Source organism: Astatotilapia calliptera, chromosome 14, assembly GCF_900246225.1.
Source record: "Astatotilapia calliptera chromosome 14, fAstCal1.2, whole genome shotgun sequence".
NCBI classification, from domain to species: Eukaryota; Metazoa; Chordata; class Actinopteri; order Cichliformes; family Cichlidae; genus Astatotilapia; species Astatotilapia calliptera.
Genome location: NC_039315.1, coordinates 31,359,374 through 31,383,407, shown reverse-complemented (window position 1 = coordinate 31,383,407; position 24,034 = coordinate 31,359,374). Strand labels below are relative to the sequence as shown.

The 24,034-nt window shown below is 41.4% G+C and overlaps 1 protein-coding gene across 1 annotated transcript in view; it reads right to left on the bottom strand.

Annotated features, from left to right (window-relative positions):
* The window catches only part of LOC113035750 (calsyntenin-2), a 338,907-nt gene that overhangs the window by 57,720 nt on the left and 257,153 nt on the right, over positions 1-24,034 (bottom strand). The window contains exon 8 of the mRNA XM_026191409.1: positions 23,529-23,650. Coding sequence (XP_026047194.1) covers positions 23,529-23,650 — 122 coding nt within the window. The remainder of the gene's footprint in view (positions 1-23,528; positions 23,651-24,034) is intronic.

Below are 24,034 nucleotides of genomic sequence, written 5' to 3'. Positions count from 1 at the left end.
GTGCTCCTTATTAGCTCACATGTTTCCTTAATAATTCTTTATGAATAAAACAAGTCTATTTCAAAGCAGGAAACAAGACAGGGGAAATGAGGAACGAAGTACTGAGCTAATCAGATGGGAATAATAACAATGGAAAAAACAGCGTAAGCAGAGAATGTTTCCAGTGGGAGGACATTTCAGCCTGTCGTATAATCGAAAAGAAAACAAAAGGAGTGAATCACTGCAGAGTGCTTTAATACCTGCATCAAACGAGAGCATTTTAGTTCTTCCCCACCGCTGTGCACAGCTACTCTCCACTTATACACTGCCCATTTGAATGTGCCTGTGAGAAGATTAAGAATCACTTAAAATAGATGTGTGTGCGACAGATGAATTAAGGGAGGACACTCCTATCAAAGCCGACAGTCTAAACCCCACAACGTGAGTCAGTCAGCATGCACACGGTCCTTTTCTTTTGACTTTCTAGCTGTCTAAAAACACATTGCACAAAAACATCATTTCTTAGTGCTAGTTTTAGAAACACTTTGGCCCACATACAATTTTCTGGTTCTCAGAGTCCCAGGAGCACTTTGCTTTGGTCTCTTAGCAAACAGAGAATACTCAGTTGCAGAAAGCGGGTTTTACCTCATTTCACCCCAGTGGATCCCCGGTAGGATACTTGGGCATCTCTGCAGATGAACGCCAAAATCTTAGCTGTGCTGCAGCATCAGCTGTGAATCACCACTATCTGTACTGGTATCCAGAATTAGAGAAGTGATATTGACAGGATGCAAACAGACTATATTTAGTATTAGCACTGATGGAGATGGATTGTATTCTCATATCACTGTTATACATGATATGAAGTCTAGCGAGTGTCTACCCTTACGGTACCCCCCCCTCTGTTTTATCATCTCCTACTTTTATTCTTTAGTCTGTGTGATATGCAAACACACAGCGACAGTTAAGTGTGTTGCTACAGTACTTCGATTTGAAATCAGACGGAAAGTCTCTGATTTAAGTTTGGAATCGGACAAGATAGAAACGCAGGAAAGTCTAAAATTGTCAGCAGGGACTCGTGTACAATATGTGCTAAGATTTAAATGGGATTTGTTAAGGAGGAAAGCTGGGGACCCCCCTGTGGGTTGAGAGCCATTCATATTAATCACTCCTTTAGGCTACATTTAGAGCAAAACAATTTGCAGTCACGGGTATGTTTGGATCCAGGGCAGACTGCATCAGATGTTCAGTAATATAAAGTCCATATATTCTATACAATCTATTTTTATGATAGCAGTTCACAACAAAAGCCATCTCTGAATATCTTAAGGTAATATGGTATCACAGTCAAATCCCTAAATCACAGTCCACTATGATTAAACCCTTTATCGATTAGGGCCCTTGTTTCGTTGTCTGTTGTCTCAGTTCAAAGCCCTCCACCTGTGTGTTCAGCTGTCTTAGAGCAGTTTGATCCCGTCTCCCTTAAGGACCTGACCGCGATAGTTAGTGGCCTAAGATCATCACACTGCCCCTCTGATTCTCTTCCCCCGAGTCTGCTCAAAAACACTTTTAATACTGTTGGCCCTTTTATTCTGAAATTGATTAATACGTCCCTTACTACAGGCTGCGTCCCACTATGCTTCAAACAAGCTGTAGTTCAGCCTCTTCTTAAAAAACAAAACCTGGACCCAACTGTTCTGTCTAATTACAGGCCCATCTCAAAGCTTCCTTTTCTATCTAAAGTTTTGGAGAAAGTGGTCTATCTACAGTTGCAGGCACACCTCGATTTTAATATGATCTCAGAAAAATTTCAATCTGGTTTTAAATCATTACATAGCACTGAGACAGCACTTTTAAGGATTTTTAACGATATTCTCTTAACTATGGATTCTGGCAGCCCTGCTGCCCTTTTACTGTTGGACTTGTCAGCAGCTTTTGACACGGTTGACCACGACATCCTGTTATCACGGCTAGAATCGCATGCTGGCCTAAAAGGATCTGCCCTTCAGTGGTTTCGCTCCTACTTGACAGAAAGGTTCTTTTATGTCAATATGGGCCCCCACAACTCCAAATTAGCTCCTCTTAAATACGGCGTTCCTCAAGGCTCTATTTTGGGTCCCGCCCTCTTCGCACTCTATTTGCTGCCATTGGGCTCCATCTTCTCGCGGTACAGCATTTCATTTCATTGCTTTGCGGATGATCTACAGATTTATCTACCTTTAAAATCAGGATCAGATCAACCGCAGCTCTTATTACGCTGCCTTGACGACGTTAAACAGTGGTTATCATTAAATTTTTTACAGCTAAACGAAAACAAAACTGAGGTTGTCATTTTTGGCAATTTCAATCATATCGACAGCACGTTGGGTACCCTCTCCTCGTATTGTAAAACACATGTAAAAAACCTCGGAGTTTACATTGATGGTTCTTTTAAATTGAATAAGCAGGTGAGTGCAGTAGTTCAGTCCTGTTTTTTTCAGCTAAGACAGCTAGCCAGGATAAAGCCATACCTTCCGGCTGACGTCTTCGAGCGTATCATCCACCTTTTTCTTACTTGCAGATTGGACTACTGCAATTCATTGTATTATGGCCTAGATCATGCCACCATCCATCGCCTTCAGATGGTTCAAAATGCTGCTGCTCGCCTGCTAACCGGTACCAAACGGAGAGAGCATATAACCCCAATTTTAGCCTCTTTACACTGGCTCCCTGTCCCCTACAGGATCCAATTTAAACTCTTACTTTTTGTTTTTAAGTCACTCAACGCCCGAGCCCCCCCCCTACTTGTCAGAGCTCCTCTCTGCCTATGCTCCAGGAAAACCCACGAGATCTAGTTCAAAACTATTGTTGTCCATTCCACGGACTAACCTCAAATCTCGTGGTGATAGATCCTTTTCTGTGGCAGGTCCCAGACTTTGGAATAGTCTCCCCTTTAATATTAGATCTGCTCAAACTCTTGAGCAATTTAAATCTTTACTAAAGACACACTTTTACGCTCTGGCTTTTAACACATTATGACCCAAGCATTTTGGATTTATCTGAATTAGTTAGTATTGTTTCAATTCTTCTATTTTATTGTTTCTATTGTTATTATTGTATTACACTGTAGTTTTTAATTTTATTGTTATTGTTAAGCACTTTGTGCAGCATCGGCTGTTGGAAATGTGCTATATAAATAAATCTGACCTTGACCTTGACCTTGACCTTTCTACCTTTCTAACAGGAAGAGACCTCTGACAATGGCAGGCTCAGGGAGGGGCATCTTGTATAAATCCATATTCATCCTCCTAACTTATCAGACAGAGTGATCTTTAACAGAGTTAGGTTGTTCTACATTTTCCCTGCTGGTTTCTAATTTTGATGGTAAAACAGCGATGCGTGCAAGCACATGCACAGCTGTTTCCTGTAAGGTCTAAATCAGGATCAATGCATGCATTACGCCATATTTGTTGTTTGGTGAACATAGTGAGTCACCATTTCCTGGAGTCGCTTGATGACTACTGCACATGTACATATGTTGCAGTGAATATAGTTGAAAACGAGCGGTCGTCAATGACACTGATCAAGTCAATGAAAGGCGTGAAAGGAGGAGCTGCAGTGCAGGTGGGATGTTAAGCAGCTTGCAGATAAACAGCAAATCCGGGGAAGCTAAAGCAGCTTAAAAAGGTGTTCCCTATAGGAGATAGCCAGTGGACTGTGTACAAGGGTATCTGCAGAGCCCGGTGTAATGCTATGCTCAATTAGTGGATACTGCCACGGAGGAGAACACAGTGTGAGTGAAATGTGGACGTCTAGGTGAGGGAAAAGAACTGGGTAACACGGCGCGAAAGAGAGGAGACTCTGAAGCAACAGCAGCTTCAGCAAGAGGAGAGAAAAAAAATTAAAAGGAAAACATGTTCCCACAGGCTTAAACTGTCAGTACAAACCAGGCAGCAGTGCCACAGACCTTTCTCAGAGTTGTGGAAGGAGACACTCTCAAGGGGAGGGGGCACACTACATCCATCACACGCCTCCTCTTGATTATCTAAACACTGATAACACCTACACGGCAGATACTCCTACGCTAAATTTACAAGCTTTCTACCAGGCTCACTTACTCCTCTGCCTCTGTCCTTATCGCTTCTTCAATTCATCTCTTTTTCACATCCCTTTCTCCTACCACACTTAAGGTCAGGGTGGGATGTGCACAATAAATCTTCACTGCAGGTTCTGACAGCCACCCTCAATCCAGGAAGTGCTTTAGCCAGTCGGAGGCAAGGGACGCAGCGCACATAAACTTTCCCTCTTAAAAACTATTTGGGTAGGCAGAAAGTCTGGGTGGAGAGTTTACTGAGAGTCATTTGGCAAGAAAGTAAGACAAATTGGTGGGAAAAAAACAAAGAAAGTAAGAGGGAGGAAAGTCCGAAGGGTAAAGGGAGAGATTTGCTGCAGTAGACGTGGATACAGGGAACCCGTGTTTTGCAGATTAATATGATGAATGGCACAGACCAACCGCTTTTACTGTGCTATTATTTTCTTTTATTTGGCCTTTCTGCTCCCTTTTACCTCAAAATGACATCAAAGGTCTCCAGTTTCTCTGACACTCAAACACCTATTCACAAAGCGAGGACATAAAAGTGTCACATAAAGTATACAAAGGCCTACAGACTTGCTTCTTATGCAAGGACACATACGATTTTATGATTTGCACATCTATCTTACCTTCTTACTACCTTTGGGTGTAGTAATTAATGTGATATAAATTACAGCAACACATCAACTTAATTTCACTAGTGTGTAGCTGACACTCTAAATACAGTGATGACATTATAGTGACAAACGTGTGACTTTTGTTTTCTTGGTTAAATATAAACGTACATATGGAAAATACTTTGATTTTTATTTGCACGTCATGCACCAGAAACATTATTCTGGCACAGTTTTCAGAGATATGACAGGCAGTGAAATTATCAGAACTACCAGTGGAGATATTATTCTTGATTGCATCATTGCTTGGTTGTTTTTGTGCACAGCTACAAGTCTTGGTCTGCATCTTTGGCCGACCTTGTGTCTGCTGTCACAGTTCTCTTTTGATAATTTTGGCCAAATTCCTCCTTTTTTTTTATCACGACAACAAAACTATTCCCCAAGTGTGTTTTGTTTTTATCCTTGTGATCAGCCACAAGCTTTAGCCAAACTGGATTTTAAATGGGCAAGAAAGCGAGGATTGTTAGACTCGTAGCACTGTATATGGCTCAAAAAAGCACAGCACAGTATGTAGAGTATAGCATTGAGTCAGTTAAGTGTCTGTTAAATAGCAGAGGGGTTTTTTGATCAGTTTCAGCTGTTTTGATGTTAATAAAAGTAACAACAGGTGCACTAGAGGGGCAAGAGTGAAACCAACCCCAGAACACGAATGATTTTACAGGTGGAGGACATTTTCCTTCCTTCTTTCTCCTCCTTTCTTTCACTAGTTCCACATTTGGCTAGTGTAAGTGTCCCTACTGGTAGTATTAGGCGAGGACCCTACAGATGACCCACAGCTAACATTCAAATGTTCAAATAAGAATAAACCTCTCTTTAATGATGTCTGATTTTACTTGAACAGAATAAATTTAAGTAAAGTTTCAGCTTTCCAGCTTGGATTGGTTAAATGACTTGAACTTTTGGCAAATAATTTCATAATTGATTTATCTCAGTTGAACTGAAACATGTCCCGGATTCATGAAAAAGGACTTGAGATCTGGTTTAAGAGAAGATTTAAGGCTTTTTCTCAATGTGAAGTCTTAACCTCCTAAGACCGAACTCTCCCACGGCATGCATTTTTAATTTCTCTTTGATATTTGGGCTGATTGGGACCTGGTGAATGTGAAAACAAAGAATTACCAGATTTTGTTTGTTTTTTTTACCTGATTTTTATTTTTAAGAAAAATGAGAGCCACATGTGTGGATATTTGTTTAAAATTTCGATAGATCAGTGGCAATATAATGTCCTCGTAAGTGGATATCAGGCCCTTGTTGAGCAAAATTTAGTATTTTGGTCTAAATAACCCAAAATGTGATGTCCACATATGTGGACACCAGGTCCTAGGAGGTTAAAGGACTTAAAAAGAATAAATTTTCTTGTAAAGAATTTGACACTTGATGCCAGTGACTCCGGGGGAGCTGACATTAACTTGTCTCTAATGAAACCACAGATAGGAAATCTCTAGCAGTATCACCTTGCATATGTACACAGAGTTAGTGTGTGTGTGTAAAGGAGGTAAGAAAAGCCATTGGTACTCCATTCTGTCATTTAGTGGCCTCTCCAGCACCATTTCAACCTATCTAATACCTACAACACTTACCCCTCTCATAAAGGCGAGGCGATATTACCGAAGGATGCTGGGTTGGGAAAGAAATAAAAATGATGGAAAAGTACATGGATCTGGTTTTTGAAAAGTGCATTTGTAATAAAGGCTGATTTCATTTGTGAAGCAGACCGTGGTAGTGCAGGTTGAGAGACGCCTCGGCGGAATGTGATAATGTCGTCGGTGATGAATGAGTGATATCACACTGAGAGGACTGCAACGGCAAAACCTGCCTGCTCCAATTTCACTTATTAAGTTATTAGTTTGAATATTTTGTCTCCTCGCACTCTGTGCCGCTGCATCGATCTCACGTCTGTCCATCATGTTGTGTGTGCGCATGTGTGCGTGAGGTATCAGAGTAATACCTGTTGTTTAATGTCCATTTCTTCCAGCTTCTCCCTTCAGCGTGTTCTAAATATTTGCATGTCTGTCGCAGTGGGAGGTAAATTCTGACATTTCTTCCTTGGCTGCCTCTATCTCCTCCTATCTTTTCTTAACCTGTTTTTCTCTTTCGATCTTTGTCCCCCGAGGTGTTTCTCAAGCCGTGCTACCTTTTCTATCCATTTTATCGTTCCTTATTCTTTCCCTGTCCTCTGTCTCTGCCCCTTCATCTTTGCGCTGCTATTGATTCATCCTGTCAATAAAATCCTCCACCTGAATACAAACAAGTCGATCTGCATGACTGCCAATCAATATCACAAATCCAGGAGCAGCTTTTCTGCTGTTTGCAAGTAAATCCATTGCTTTAATGTGAGTGTGTGCTGTGTGAGGAGCAAACAATGGAGACTGCAGTGACAACTGTATTTCAGAGGATTTTTTTTTTATACAGAAGAATTGCACGCTTCAATTGATGCATTTTTACAGGTGAAGTGGCATAGCACATCGCGTGTAACGGTCGATGTAAGCCCCCCGCCCCCGTCTTACCTCTCCAGGTAACCGCCAGACATCGGTCACAGTATTTGTGAGTAAAGCTGTGAGATCTTAGCCCTGAGCTTGGTAAACAGTGAGATTTTAGTCCTGACCCCAGAGCACGATGACGCAACAAACACACATAAAAACATGTGTTCGGAGTGGAGAGGGTGTGTGTGTGGGCTACTGCAGGTAGTCTCAGGTGAACAGGCAAAACAAGAATCAGGTTTGAAAGTGTACGAGGCAAAAGTCTGTATGGGTTTGAGATAGCAGGAATGTGTGTGTGTGTGTGTGTGTGTGTGTGTGTGTGTGTGCCCATCAAGCTCTTCGGAGCCCACTGGAGCAGCAGAGCTCTAAATTTAGCGGGCTCTTTAGTAGGAGTCATCTATCATTCAACATGACCCCTCCCATGAGGAGAGAGATGCTGGCTGGTTGTGAGTGTATGTATGTCTCCCAGAAAGAAGGTAAAATAGCAGCACAGCCAAGGTAAAAGACAGACAGTTGTTAAATGTTTCTTTTCCCTGACCTCCTTTTGATTATTACTGACGTATGTCAGCTCATAAATAAAATAAAGGCAGAAAATTTAACAATAGCAAAAAGAAAAAAATCTTTGTTCTTTATTAAGTGGGACACTCCGAGAGCTTGATGTTTAAGGATTAAAAAAAAAAAAAAAAAAAAACTATAATAGACGAGTAAAGATTTTTGGCTAATGTAATTTGTTTTAAAAATTTAAAATCTAGTGTTACTGTAAATTATTCAGCTTAATGGCTAAAATTTTAAAAAATGCACCATGCCTCTTATTTCACTCATCTGTTAGATCTCAGCTCGTGGAACAAAATTGCACCACCCTCATTTGCACATTAATTTGGTGCAGAATAAGAGGCAGCTGCACGCACTGCACTTTGAGCCTGTAGTAAGTGGTTTATGCGCCTCATGGCAGGTCTACTCCTGTGAGGACAGCAGCATGTATGACTGATGCGTGTCTCGCTCAGAATCTCCTTTCTGAGTGAGACAGGTGTTCACCCTTTTCTTACAAGCAAGAACATTTTTCCCCTCCTGATGTAAGAATAAAAAAACAACATAATTTCATAAACTCATCAGGTATGGTGGTCCCAAAACAGCCTGCAGTTTACTAACAAGGAGCTTCTGATGACAGCAGTCAACGGCAGCACATCAGCAATTTGAAATTGCCAGATGCTCAGTATTCAAATTGTGCTCAGGAGAGGCTTGTTTTGACAATGAGCCTGGACCGGTTAGGAGGCAACTGTGGGGGATGATCATGCCAAGTGGTGAGCATCTTTTTAATGCCATGACTGAGCATAAATTCAGAAATTGTTGATGTGCCACATGGATGTGAGTGCACACGCTGACAGTGGCCTGTTAGCTTTAGCTAGTTATACTTTCCCTGTGAAGACGGGGGGAAAGAGCATATCGGTCAATAAATAATAATGAACACCTGGTCCACAGGAAATGAGTCAGAGTGGATCGGTGAACTGGCCAGCCTCCTTTTTGATGCAATATTAAACTGTTGTGATAAAAGAAGATTTAGGCTTTTAAAACTCTTTGCACAGCAGTTAAGCCCTGGTTAAATCAGTGCACATCTGCACTCACTGTTTACTAGCTGTTGATATAAACTCATGCTATACTATTAAATGTTCTCATTATCTGCTTTGATTTATTTTCAGTGTTTCAATTACTCATCTTTCTTGTTTTAGGTGCAGCTAGCGCAAATATCAATGTTTGTTTATAGTCGTAAAAAATAGCAACTGCCTGATATGATTTTCTAAATTTTATATTAAAAAATTATAAAAACATACATGAAAATACAGCATATACAGCATTTAACTGTTTGTACAATTCTAACAAGCTTGAAAGTCAATATTTGGTGTTACTACAACTCTTAGGAAAACTCTCTCTTAATTTCTTCAAGTAGTCTTCAGGAATATGTTGTCAGTGCTCATATTACACAAATATGTAATATATGTTACATATACAAATATGTTCTTCCATATGTTCAATATCTCTGAAATTAGAACCATCCTGTCTCATAGTGATGCTAAAAAACTGAATTTTCTACTTTAGGCTCGATGATTGTAATTCATTAATATCAGGCTGTCTTTAAAACTCCTTGAAAAGCTTGCAGTGGGAGTACGGACAGAGACTAAAAAGAGAAAGCACACTCAAAAATGATATGATATTTCCACGTGATTTAACCAAGTACAACAAACCATTTTTAACCATGTCAAACCAACACATTTGGCATTTGGTGGTTTAATGTAATCAGATGACGTTGGATCAACGAAGTATACTTACATTGACTTGAAGTGATTTATTTAAGTATGTAGAGTGAAAATTGTTTTAATTCATTCTACACAAGTTAAAAACTTTGGGAAAACACAATGAAATCTTGTTGTTTGAACAACTATTTTTTAGTCAAGGCAATTACTGTTAGTCTTGCTTAACGAACCAACATGGGGGTTGATGATTTCATAGAGACAAACAACCATTTACATTTATGGGTAATTTAGAATCACTAATTAACCTAACTCTAATTACACACTGCAAACAAGCCAGATTGTGGATTTGAACCCAGGCTCTTCTTGCTGTGAGGCAACAGCACGAACCATCACGCCACAAAGTTGTCAATCCAGGCTTAACAAAACTGGGAAAGCTATGATTACAAGGCTTGATGCAGACTATTCTGTGCGTTTATGTCCTTGACAGGTTAAACCACAATAAATAGTGATAGCATAAATGTGGTGTGGGTGTAGTTGTCTGCCTCTTAAAACTCCAGCAATTTTCCTGCTGTTTGACATCTAATGTGATCTTGTGAATTTGTTTTATCTTTTGTCTTCCATTTTTTTTGTCCATTTTTCTCAAATTTTTGAAGAACACACTCAATGCTATGATGAGATTTGCCAAGTTTTTGCTCAACAGCTCTTTGGGAATCACCCCTGCTGCTTCAAAACTATTACTTTATGCCAGTCAAACTGTGTTATCTTTAGCATTCTTCAAAGATTCAACTAAAGAAATTGGAACAAACTGTGTGTTTTTACGACAGTCTGATACAATCTAAAATGGATTCTTAGCCAAGTTTTCTTTTATATGTAGATGCAACACTGGATCATCTGTTGAGCTATAATGATCCACAGGTCACTGTTAGGTGGCTTAACAAAAAAACTAAAATCCTCTAAAAATGGTTGAGAAAGAATAACTTTGCAGACCACTTAGAGAAATTACACAAAAGTCTGGCTATTATTCGTTTCTGCTCTGTCCAATCTGCTCCTGTAACAACATGAATTTCCCAACCGTGGCAACAATACAGGCTATCTTATCTCATTTCATTTTAAAACCTTGGAAATCCGTGATACATAATTCTATTCTTGTGTTAAAAAGAGTAGCCTTCTGAATTGCATGGGTTTTTCAAAATAGCACTGAACGAACCAGAAAGGTTTTTATTAACAATCAAACAGTGAAGCAGCTACAGCACATTATCTTAAGGGTCCTCTTTTCATTATTTTGAGTTCTTATGAGTAATTATGATCAGAATATGTTTTGAATTGGTCACAGTTATGTTGAAAAAACAATACATTTGTTAGAGAGACACGCTGAATTCTATCAGTGCATTCTGAATTTGAATACATGTACTGAAATTTTAATATATGGAAAAAAACTTTAATAAGTTATGTTTCTGTTTCTACTACGTGTACACAGCAACAGGAAATGCAGAATTGCAATCATTTTCTGGATGAAATTAAGTCATGAGATAGGCCCCTGGCAAAAAACGCGGTCCAGCGCACAAAATGACCTATTCGTCCTTTTTTCTCTACGTACTTTATATGCACTGAACACACAATCATTTACCAAAATGCACAATGCAAAACTAAAAACAACAAATGCTTAAACTGCATTTGAGGTTAGGACCCTTAAGATGGACTTTCATGATCTGGCAGTGATGCAACTGTTGCCTTAAGGCTCGGATCATTCAATTTTTAAATTTGTTGTTATGCTCAGCTGAAGACTAAAACACAGCATCTGTAGCTTTAAATTTTAACTTTTTTTTGTGAAAGAAGCAAAACTAATGAGGATAACATCTGCTGCAGAAAACATTTTAGTAAAGCCTTTCAAAAGTGGCTTATTTACACTATTTAAATGATGAGGAGGAATTAAAATATGACTGAATGTGCACCTGATGAAGCTGCTGTAAAATATAGTCTAACAATGTCTGATGTCTGTGCTAGATTTTTTCAAGTGTTAGGCAAGACTGACGGACAGAAAAGACTTCCATTGATTTTACACATGCACTGATAAACAGTCGCTATATGTGTAAAATAACACACCATTCTGTGTAAATATTCCTTCTGCTGTAGCTCTGTCCCTGGCTTAGCCTCCATGACATATGTACCACACAACAAGAATGGTCACTGATTTTATATTTCCATTACTGTCCACTTGCGAAATCAGAGAAAGTCCCCCCTGAGTGTTTGCTTGATTGCTTTCTGAAAAAAATAAGTGTTTTCCATTGGGTAGCTGAATGTAATGATGTCCTTTCCACATTCAATTTAGACTCCTGGTAGAAACATCATTTAGATCTCAATTATCCCTGTTGGTTTTTCTTGTTCTTTTTTGCCAGCTGAAAGGCTCGAGGTGACTTCTCATTGATTTTCTCCTCTTGCCAAAATCCCTCCAGCCTGTCAAATGAGGACACAATGCTCTCTTTATTCTAACTGAAAAATGAGAGCCTCCATTTACCTCTCTATGTGGGTTCGTATTATCAAACTCTACAGAAGCATGAAAGTAATGAGACACCACTGGTGTGGTCCTAGTTAATATTCAACTTAAAAAAATTCTACCTTTTATAAATCCTAATGGGCTAAAAACACAGCCACGGGAAATTCACACACTCTGCAGAGTGTCTCCAAATGTGGAAACTGAACCCATTTATCAGTGGTTGTTCAGGATGGTGTCTTTGGGTCACAACATGAAACAATGACATGTGTAAAGGTTAACTTGTTTGCTTTTAATAAATTGTCTAAGCAGAGCACAGATCTCCCTCTCCATGGCCACCTCCACGAGCTGATCTTGGGGAACACCAAAGCTTTCCCAAGCTAGCCGAAAGATGTAATCAGCATGTCCTGGTTCTGCTGCAGGGCCTCCTACCCGTAGGACATGCTGAGAGCACTTCACCAAAGAGGTGCCCAGAAGGCATCCTTGTCTGATTGCTGAACGACCTCAACTTCCTCCTTTCATTTCGGAGAAGCACTGACTCTACTCTGACTTGTACCCAAATGGCCAAACTGTACATGCTCTACACTAAGAGAGCCTAGCCACCCTTTAAAAAAAACAAATTTTTATGACTTGTTTCCATCATGTGGTCTTTTCGGTGACTACGCAGAGCTTGCTAACATAGCTGAGGTTGGTAAAGTGGACTGACCCGTAAATCAACAGCTTCGGTGTCAAGCCCAGATCCAGCTCCACCAGAACAGACCAGTACAGCAGACACAGCACCACAGACAGTCCCGCTCCACTCACCCGCTCTCCCCTCACTTGTGACCTAGTTAATTCTCCTCACTTGTTTCTGCATGATATTCATTTTATCTTGTTGTCTTCTTACTATTACCATTCAGTGGTAAAATGACGATAGAGTAGAGTATGCCTTCGGGTGGTGCTATCTTCTGACTGAGAATTAGCAAAAATATGAGCGTGCATAATGCATTTATTCAAGTTATATGGGATCTGTGAGGCACACATTTGCCTAAACAAGGACGTTTTGAGCTGGTCAACGAGGTATCTAGAGATTCATAAACAAGCAATTGTTGCATTTAGTTTAGGACAGACTAGTCAGATGTTTGAAATAATACACACAAAGCTATCGTTTACTTTGTGTTTGAATGTGTGTGTGAATGGGTGAATGACTGAATGTAGTGTGAAGCGCTTTGGGGTCCTTAGGGACTAGAAAGCGCTATAGAAATGCAGGCCATTTACCATTTACTTTAAATCATTAGGAGGTTTGTGCTGTGTGTTACAATATACATTACAATACTTTGCTGGGATTGTCTGAACCTTTATGTGGTCATGCCAAACACACCTCCTTTACCAAGAGCTGTAAACAAAAACAAAAAACCTCCAGAGTTGAAACATAGAGGAAATTTCCTTAAGGAATAAGGCTAAATAAGTGTGAGCTGTCTATGTCTTGGAGCTGTCTATTTTGGAGCCCATTGATATGTTACTTTAGTGCAACTTACATATTACTAAAATGTAAATAGCACAGTTTTCCTTCCTTTTTATCAAACTGGTTGCAGTTCGGCATTTTGAACAAGTTCATCAGCACCAGTGTGTACTGACCCATTATATACTATGAGGTTATTATGAGGTTGTTACTTACCCTCTAATTTACAGTTTGCTTTATTTATTTTTTGCTGTAGGAAGACTTAATGTATTTTAAAATCAGTCTCTTAACTGTAGAGGACTGATTAGAAGCAAGTTTTTAAACTATTAGTGCTTAAAATGTTTTTGAGGTATTAAGGGAGTAGGCTATTGTCCTTTAAAGTAACACTGATAAATCTTATATCAAATGGATTGTTTTAGAGAAATAATTTACAAATGACATATATACTTTAAATAACATAAAGATGATTCCACCTATAGTTATTAGGGTAGCACAGGGGCTGGAGTCTATCCCAGCTACTATAGGACCCCGGACAGGTCACCAGTCTGTTGCAGGGCCAACACAGAGAAACAGACAAACATTCGCCGACAGCTAAATTTAATACTCTTTGATTGACAGCTGAAAGCAGAGCAGGTGAAAATCTGGTATTTAAAGTTTTATTAACATTAATGTTACAGAACATCACTGACTTAAACAAAACATTTCTGAGGCTGCATGAAAAGGTGCAAGAAAGTAATGTTCCACTGTAAGCTTGACTGCATCCTGTGTGTTTTATTTCCACATTTAAATAAATGTGTTTTTGCTCCTCGCTGTGTCACTTACACTGTAACCGTAATCTTGGCTATGATATGGTTGAATGCTAATGTTAGCTGCAGGCAAAAACACATCTACAGAGAGCATGTTAACTCTATTGTAATTCAGTTTGCATTGAGATAGTCTGCAATTCATGTAGAGGGCGGCAAGACGGAAAAATGTCAACTAACACTTCAAACCTTCTTCTTGATCAAAAAATCCCAGCTTTTTACTTTGGTTTTTGCAACTGTATCAAAAGCAAAACGTAAAGCTACTAATTTTTTACTATTTTCTTGGTGATTTTTGCCCATGAAACACTTTTTCACTGATGTATGCATCAGATGTGTGTTTATTTGTTAGTGTTTTTAGCATTGGAAGTGCTCATGAGCCTGCTTTCAGAGCACAAACCTAAGTGTTTATTGTAGTGTTGAAATACTGCTTTTAATATTAGATTGTAAGTAAATGTCAGTGTTGACATAGTTGATGTCAGCTGAGAATGTTGTGAGAACAGAAGGGAAAAAAGCTGTGTGCTCAGAGTACTTTTTTTGCTGTTGTTAATGTTAATGTTAGTTAATGTTTTATGACTATTTGCAACAGGACTTCCTCCACTGATGGTAAAAACAGAAATTTAGACAGTTGTGTCAACACTAAACATGAAACTCAGTCAGTGCTTATTTGGCAGCTGCTGGTGGAAATTACCTGCTGCTGCTCATTTGATGTGTGAATTCAAAACGGCGAATACTGTGCGGTGTTTACAGAAATGCAATTTTATTAACCCATAAGAGCTAAAAACAGAACTACTGTACATCTGTTGCTCACATTGAAAACATTAAAATTACAAGAAGCCCTCCAAGAGCGCAAACCTCTGCCAAAACAGCTTGCTCTCTGTATTTATTTTTAAGGGAATAGTATTTTATTTTGCATATGGTATATATGCATTATAATGGATTGCATTTATATAGTGCTTTTCGGGGCCCTCAAAGCACTTTACAATTCCACTATTCATTCACTCTGATGACAGTTGTAGCCACAGCTGCCCTGGGGCAGACTGACAGAAGCGAGGCTGCCATATCGCGCCATTGGCCCCATCACCAGCAGGCGGCAGGTGAAGTGTCTTGCCCAAGGACACAACGACCGAGACTGTCCGAGCTGGGGCTCGAACCGGCAACCTTCCGGTTACAAGACAAACTGCCAACTCTTTGAGCCACGATCGCCCCATTATGCATGTTTTTTTTTCTTTGCTCTTTTTAAACCTACTTTGCATACAGTTTGTAGTGCAAAGTGCATGCATTACATTTATGACATGCAGGATTAGGTAACGGGTAATAGTTTTCTTTAAAGATATAACACATGTTGAGGTCTACTTGAAAGAAAGAAAGATGTAAAATGTAAGAGTGAGGTCAGAGGTCAAATGTGACGTGATATTTAGGGGAAACTATAATGTGATATTTAAAATCCCCATATACTAGTTCACTTCATACATGTTGCCAATACAAACAAAAAATCTGAAGCATCATTTTTAAGATAAAGGACATTTTATAACCCCTCCTTGAATCGCTACCTTATCGTGGTGGAGGGGTTTGTGTGTCCCAGGGATCCCAGGGGCTATGTTGTCTGGGGGCTTTTGCCCCCTGGTAGGGTCTCCCATGGCAAATTGGCCCTGGGTGAGGGACCAGACAAAGAGTGATTCATAAGACCCTTATGAAAAGGACACCGAGGGAACAGTTTACCCTGCCCGGGATAGGGTCACCGGGGCCCCGCCCTGGAGCCAGGCCCGGGGAGGGTGCCCGAGGGCGAGCGTCTGGTGGCCGGGCCTTAGTCCATGGGGCCCGAACCCGAGCGGTGCTCTGTTATTGGACTTCTGTGCTAACCACAGTTTGGCCATAACGAACACCCTGTTCGAACATAAGAGTGTCCATAAGTGCACGTGGCACCAGGACGCTCTAGGCCGTAGGTCGATGATCGATTTTGTAATCGTATCAGCAGACCTGCGACCATATGTTCTGGACACTCGGGTAAAGAGAGGGGCTGAGCTGTCAACTGATCACCACCTGGTGGTGAGTTGGATCAGGTGGCGGGGGAGGACGCTGGACAGACCTGGTGCACCTAAACGCGTAGTGAGGGTGTGCTGGGAACGTCTAGCAGAGGCCCCAGTCCGCGAGATCTTCAACGCACACCTCCGGCAGAGCTTCAACAGCATTCCGAGGGAGACCGGGGACATTGAGTCCGAATGGACCATGTTCAGCGTCTCCATTGCCGAAGCTGCTGCATTGAGCTGCGGCCGCAAGGTGGTGGGTGCCTGCCGTGGTGGTAATCCCCGAACCAAATGGTGGACACCAGAGGTGAAGGGAGCCACCAGGCTGAAGAAGGAGTCCTATCGGGCTTGGTTAGCCTGTGGGACTCCAGAGGCAGCCGACAGGTATCGACAGGCCAAGCGGAATGCGGCTCGGGCAGTGGCTGAAGCAAAAACTCGGGTGTGGGAGGAGTTCGGAGAGGCCATGGAAAAAGACTTTCGGACTGCCTTGAAGAGATTCTGTCAAACCGTCAGACGTCTCAGGAGGGGAAAGCGGTGCTCTACCTGCACTGTGTATAGTGCTGGCGGAGCGCTGCTGACGTCGACTGAGAAAATTGTCAGGCGGTGGAAGGAATACTTCAAGGACCTCCTTAATCCCACTGACACGTCTTCCGAGGAGGAAGCAGAGTCTGGGGATGAGGGGGATGACCCGCCAATTTCCGGGGGCGAGGTCACTGAGGCAGTTAAACAACTCCTTGGTGGCAGAGCCCCTGGTGTTGATGAGGTCCGCCCCGAGTTCCTGAAGGCTCTGGACGTTGTAGGACTGTCCTGGTTGACACGCCTCTGCAATGTTGCGTGGAGATCAGGGGCAGTACCTGTGGACTGGCAGACCGGGGTGGTGGTCCCCATCTTTAAGAAAGGGGACCGGAGGGTGTGTTCCAACTACAAGGGGATCACACTCCTCAGCCTCCCTGGGAAAGTCTATGCCAGGGTTCTGGAAAGGAGAGTTCGTCTGTTAGTCGAACCTCGGATACAGGAGGAACAATGCGGTTTTCGTCCTGGTCGCGGAACACTGGACCAGCTCTTTATCCTCTCCAGGATACTTGAGGGTGCATGGGAGTTTGCCCAACCAGTCTACATGTGTTTTGTGGACTTGGAGAAGGCATTCGACCATGTCCCTCGGGGTGTCCTGTGGGAGGTGTTGCGGGAATATGGGGTGTCTGGCCCATTGCTACGGGCCATTCGATCCCTATACAACCGTTGCAAGAGCTTGGTTCGCATTGCCGGCAATAAGTCGGACTCGTTCCCGGTGGGTGATGGGCTTCGCCAGGGCTGCCCTTTGTCTCCGGTTCTGTTCATAATTTTTATGGGCAGGATTTCTAGGCGCAGCCAAGTGGCGGAGGGCTTTCGCTTTGGTGGCCTCAGAATCTCATCTCTGATTTTTGCAGATGATGTGGTTCTGTTGGCTTCATCGGGTGAAGGCCTCCAGCTCGCACTGGAACGGTTCGCAGCCGAGTGTGAAGCAGCGGGAATGAGGATCAGCACCTCCAAATCTGAGGCCATGGTTCTCAGCCGGAAAAGGGTGGAGTGCCCACTCCGGGTCGGGGATGAGTTCCTGCCCCAAGTGGAGGAGTTCAAGTATCTCGGGGTCTTGTTCGCGAGTGATGAGAGAAGGGAGCCGGAGATCGACAGACGGATTGGGGCTGCAGCTGCAGTAATGCGGACGTTGCACCGGTCCGTCGTGGTGAAGAGGGAGCTGAGTGTAAAAGCGAAGCTCTCAATTTACCGGTCGATCTACGTCCCTACCCTCACCTATGGCCACGAGCTGTGGGTAGTGACCGAAAGAACGAGATCGCGGATACAAGCGGCAGAAATGAGCTTCCTCCGAAGGGTGGCTGGCCTCTCCCTTAGAGATAGGGTGAGAAGTTCGGCCATCCGGGAGGGGCTCAGAGTAGAGCAGCTGCTGCTCCACATCGAAAGTAGCCAGCTGAGGTGGTTCGGGCATCTGACAAGGATGCCCCCTGGGCGCCTCCTGGGTGAGGTGTTCCAGGCATGTCCCACCGGGAGGAGGCCCCGGGGCAGACCCAGGACACGCTGGAGAGATTATATCTCTCGGCTGGCCTGGGAACGCCTTGGTATTCCCCCGGACAAGCTGGAGGAGGTGGCTGGGGAGAGGGAGGTCTGGGCCTCTTTGCTTAGGCTGCTGCCCCCGCGACCCGACCCCGGACAAAGCGGATGATGATAGATGGATGGATGGATGGACATTTTATAAAGGTTTGACCTCTCCTTTAAGGTCAAATGTTGTCAAAGGGCCAAAGTATTTAGAATCCCCGCAAATCATTTCTTATATGTTGTAAAGACAAAAAATGGCAGCAAAGTTTTAAATACAGTACTTTCTGTACGTTCACAATACACACCACACTTGCAAAAATCATAGTTTGTAAGTTTTAAAGTGTTTTGTCCATTTTTGACCAATAAATCATTATGTTGAGCCTGAAGACACCGGTGGATGTAAGTCAAAGTTTAATGGATTGATAACATGACCCCACTGCACACCCCTACAGAGGTTCATCCAGAATTTTTAGATCTATCATGTTTACAGACAGAAAAAAAATCACACATAAGCATGCAACAGTTTCCTTGGCAGAGGTAATTAGAAGGCTTTTGTTCTTTGACTGCTTCTTTAAAACGTTACATTTTGGGCTTCATATGGTCATATTCATTCTTACATATCTCACAAATTCTGTCTTTGAAACAGGAAGCGGAGGGACTGGAAATACCCTTGTAATCTGCAATTTCTGTTATGATTTAATGGCAGGTAACGGGTCGTTGTGTATATATATATATATATATATTTTTTTAATCATTAAAGATGACACAGTGTGTGTGTCCTGAACATTTTTGTCTTTACTCTTGTGTTTTCAGATGCTGATCAATCAGAAACCAGTAACACGATAACAGTCCAATCCCCTGTCAAATTCCCTCTGTTTAGACTTGAAACTACAACGCAGCAGTGTGCAGTATTATAAAAGCATCCGATGTCAGGAGGAAAGTAGGCGCCGGGTGAATATGGTGAATTGAACAATAAAACCTCACAAGCTGTTAATACACTGTGAAAGAACTAAAGTGGGAGTCTGGGTCTGTGAGGCACTCTTTTATACAGTGAATTTCCCGGACACCTGCGAGCGCCAAAGGCTATTTTTTAGACCGCGCGCACCCGATCCAATTTTGTACATAGTTATAACACCTGCAGGGGTTCATTCAGTACTGGCTCATGCAGAAAACATCTTCAAGATTGACAGCCTCCTTCTTTGAGACACTCTTATTCGGATCTGCATTTAAAGAATATGAAAGTGTGCACAAAAGACACATTTGGTACACGTTCATTGCAAAACCTTTCAGTGAAGCTTCAATGAAAACCTCAGGCTTCATCTCCCAACAATGCATACAGCACAGAGAGCAAAGTTTAAGCGTACTGAACAGAATAGGCCAATGTGCATAAAACCATGCTGCCTGTTATTAACAGATAGTACACTCTTTATTTTTTTCAGCAGGTAAAACTAATATCTGCAACCATCTCCCCCCACCACCCCGGTGCGGTTATTATGAAGCAGCTCGCAGTGCGTGATTGGATTGTATGAGAAATTAATTGGACTTCTTACTTCTTTGATAAACCAGTGCAGGGAGAGGAGAATTCTTCTGTTCGAGGGTTCTCTAAGTTGGAGGTATTCAGAAGTTCATTTTGTTTTAAAGACATTAGCAGATGAGGAGGAAATAGCGACAAGGCGAGGGGAGATAGCGACTTAATGAAAGTTTCCTTTCATGCCCCCAGGATTCACAGAGACAACTATTAACAAGAGGGAGGAGGATGAGCGGGAGGACGCGCGAAAGAGTGAGAACTCTAAATGTGCTCGAGAAAGTTTAACAGCTATTGTGTGCCTATGTGGTGCCAGAGTAGACCGTGGAAACTTTTATCGTGAGACGTGCTAATGAAATAAATCAAGATCATTTCAGACCTGCTATAGAACTACCTGTCTCAACCCTTTTTAAGCCACAGCAAAAACAACCAAAAACTGTCAAACTCCCTTCTAATTTACTAACTTCCTTCATGTGGGATTTCATTAACTGTGGCATATGGTTAAAACAACTATGGGGGAAAGGTGTGATATGATATATTTTATAACGAGTCATGTTATGAATTAGAATTATCACAAACAAGCAAGAACATCAAAGGGAAAATTGCCTCTTTCCTGGCCTCTAAACTGGATACGCTCTGCATGCAGATTGCGTTACCTTAATGGCTCTGTGAGGCTATTTTTCTATTACATTAGCCTCAGCTATACTCTGACTAGTGCCATTTAGCAAATGACAGTATGCTGAACTAGGACTGTTTTCTTGGTAAACAATAAACAGCCTAAACCTTAGTGGCTTAGCTCAAAGCAATGCTGCTATTATGTATGATACATACTATATAATGAATACAATTGGGATTTGTGAAGAGGGACTTTGCCAGGCTGAAGCTCACTGACCATATGGCAGACTGTTGAACACTAAGTAGCTAGAATGAAAATGTGAACTGTGTCAGTGTAGATTGCCCAAAGCAGCAAGACACTGTTAATGGAAGAGAAGTTGCACTTGAATTTTGTAAAAGTGAGTTTACAACATTCAAGTAAGCAACTACATTTTATTTACCTCCATTGTCACTTAATATCAGAGTCAGACAGTTGAAATGAAATCTATGTCTAAATAGACAGATACCACTGACGTGACACTAGCATCTAATATTTACATTTTGTTCTTACTTTGAATTTTGGTCATTTGTAGAGCACAATTTTTAAACAAATACGGAGATGAACACGTCAATTCTGTCAAGTTTGTGACCACTGTACCTATCTGAGCTCATTTTTCTTAGTTTGAATATTTTTATATTTATCTAAAAAAAAGAAAGAAAAAAAAGTAACAACATCAGCCACATGAACAACCAATTTGGTGTTAAAACATGTATTCACATTGCTTTGTCTTGTACTTTTAAAAGAAATATAGAAAAGCAAAAATAATATTTTTATTTTAGGAGGTAGCAAGAAGTAACATTATGCAATGATGTGAAGATGGATTTGTTGATAGGAAGTAATTATAAAGAAAATAGAATAGTTTAGAGATCCATATAAACCATCCATCCTTTTCTGCTTATCCAGTTCAGGGCTGCCCAGGGCCTGGAACATATTCCAGCGGTCATAAGGCTTGCTTAACCTTAATTAAATTGTGAACTATGAATATTATCTGCTTCATTTAATTCTTTGTGAACTGTGAATAAGCTCTTGTTATGTGTCAACTTACACAACACTGGCCTCTAGGACTGGAAAGTGAAGCCAGAATGGAAATGTACAAAACCTGAAGAAGGAGGAGGAGGAAGAGGAGGCCACTAAGTCAGCTCTGCCAGCTCCAAACGAAGTCCCATTGTACTGAGGTCTGTGAGAAAAAGGTCCTACTGCTCACTAGATTGATACTTTTATAAAAACTTTCTGGTCTTGATTGCTAGTTTCAAGTCTCCTTTAATAGAGAATCACATTCATTTTATCAATTACTATCAAATTGAGAACAAAATAAATGATAAATAACTGCATGTTTTGGGGGTTGTTTCCTTGGGATAGACAAGTACATATGAATAGAGCGTCCTGGAGGTTTCAGAGAGATTAGCTCTTGCAACATTGTTTCTGTCTCTGAAAGACGTTGACATCCAAATCAAATCTAAAGTCTTCGAAATGTTAGTCCACAAACCAAAGGTTGACGTTACAGTGGCTACAAATTACTTTTACGTATAATGAAGTTATGCTGATTAATAGTGTTCCTTAAAGCTCAATGTCAATCCTAACACGACCTCTATCAAACTGGCAGTACTAACATACCAATGTTTATAATGTTGGCCATGTTAACAACATTAACATACTCAAAGGTGATGCAACAATATTCCCAGTAGTTTTCAGGTACTGCTCAGAAATATAATTAGTGACATCACAGTAGTATAACACTTTTGATACTCTCAAACTATTTGATTCAACATATAAACAAATACTCTACATACACTATAATTGCTTGATTGGTTGAAAAGAAAGAGGGAATGAGGGCAAAGAATTCCAGCCATGCTTAGTTTTTCTCGTAGCCACTGTAACCTTTGCTGATCTGAACAGCGCCTGAGAAAGTACAGTGAACATCACTGTTAATGTCATTAGCAGAAGCCATACTACTGTTGCAGTGAGGTCTGTGAAATATCCAGATTGGTCAGATGTCTTTAAAAAAAAAGAAAAAAAAGAACAGAACAAATTAAAAACAAAAGGAGAAAATGTAGAGTGAGAAAAACAGACCAATAGCCATGACAGATACTCAATAGAGACTCTGTCTAAATTCCTCCAGATGGGGCCTCATGCACACCATGCTCTGTCAGGAGACTGATGGATGACCCGTTTCATGCTCTCTCTCCAATCAAGGACCAGTGATCTGTCTGATTAAATTAGCCCAGGGAGCTGCATCTGGATGTCCAGCCTCAGCTGTGTGCCTCCTGAATCAAATGTCCTCACTGGGTGAGCGTGGGGGTTTTGTGAGTCGAGATGACCTGTCTGACTCCGAGACAGCATCCACGATCAACAGACAGCTGCCTCTGTCTTCACGCAACGCACACACATACACAGAGACACATGCACACATGCACAACCCTGGAGGAAGCTCATATTTCTCTAGCCATCATATCTATTGTTTTTATTATTAACTAATTGTGGAATTTTCATGTGTGGAAATGTTCCATTCCTCGAAGGAATCATATGAAAGGGCAGATGCCAAACATTTATTCAGTCCCTAAATTCATTAAGATATTACATGGATATTAACTAGTATGTGGATTCTCTATATTAAATGGGGTCACTTAAAGGTTAGGTGGGTTTTTTTGTTTGTTTTTTTATAGAGGGATTTCTAGTATAGCCAAGCACTAATTGGTTACAGTTTACACCCACAAAACCATGGTTGTTTGCAAATCACTGGGTGAATATGATGTGTGTTAGTAAATCACCAACAGCTCCTACTCCCTTTTAAACCTTTTTGCTGCTGCCAGTGAATCCCAATGTCTTACCAGGAGCCTTCTATTTTTAACGCAAGACACAGACCACCATGGATTAAACTAAGAAAAAAATATCCCAGTGGATGATTAATAGAGGTATAATCCAGGCTAGAGGCTTCATAACTCTCTATGCGAGAGGTCCATACCTCATCAAAAAGGTGAGCTGAGGATAAGCTCAGAGTACAAGTTTCCTGGTCTATCACACGTATTCCAACGTTAGCGCCTCACCTGCTCTAGTTTCCAGTGGAACTCGGCCGGCCGGAAGGTGTCTACCTGGGTGAAGTCTCTCCTCAGCAGAAACACCAGGCGGCAATTATGGACATACAGCGAGTAGTGATGACGGTTCATCTCTGTGGGAGGTAAAAAGAGGAGTAGACACCAGGGACCAAATCACTCCACCTACTCACAGCTGACAGGTAAAGCAAGCCTGACAGGTGGCTCTCACAAATCTGGGACAGCAGCACTTTTCTAAAGGAGGTGAGTTTGCAGGCAGATAGTCTTTCACTGGAATTTAAAAAAACAACAACAAAAATAATCCCTGCAGGGAGGGCATGCTGTCCACCGAGCTGCAAATTTTGTTCAATGTGCCACTATTAAACAGTATCACATTGAAATAAGTATTTCACAAACAGTTGCTGTTTAGATCTGTGGAGGAGCTATAGATATATTCTATACATGTGTAGCTCTATTGTATAGAGGAGTGATATTAGGATGATTTAAGCGGTGATTTATGG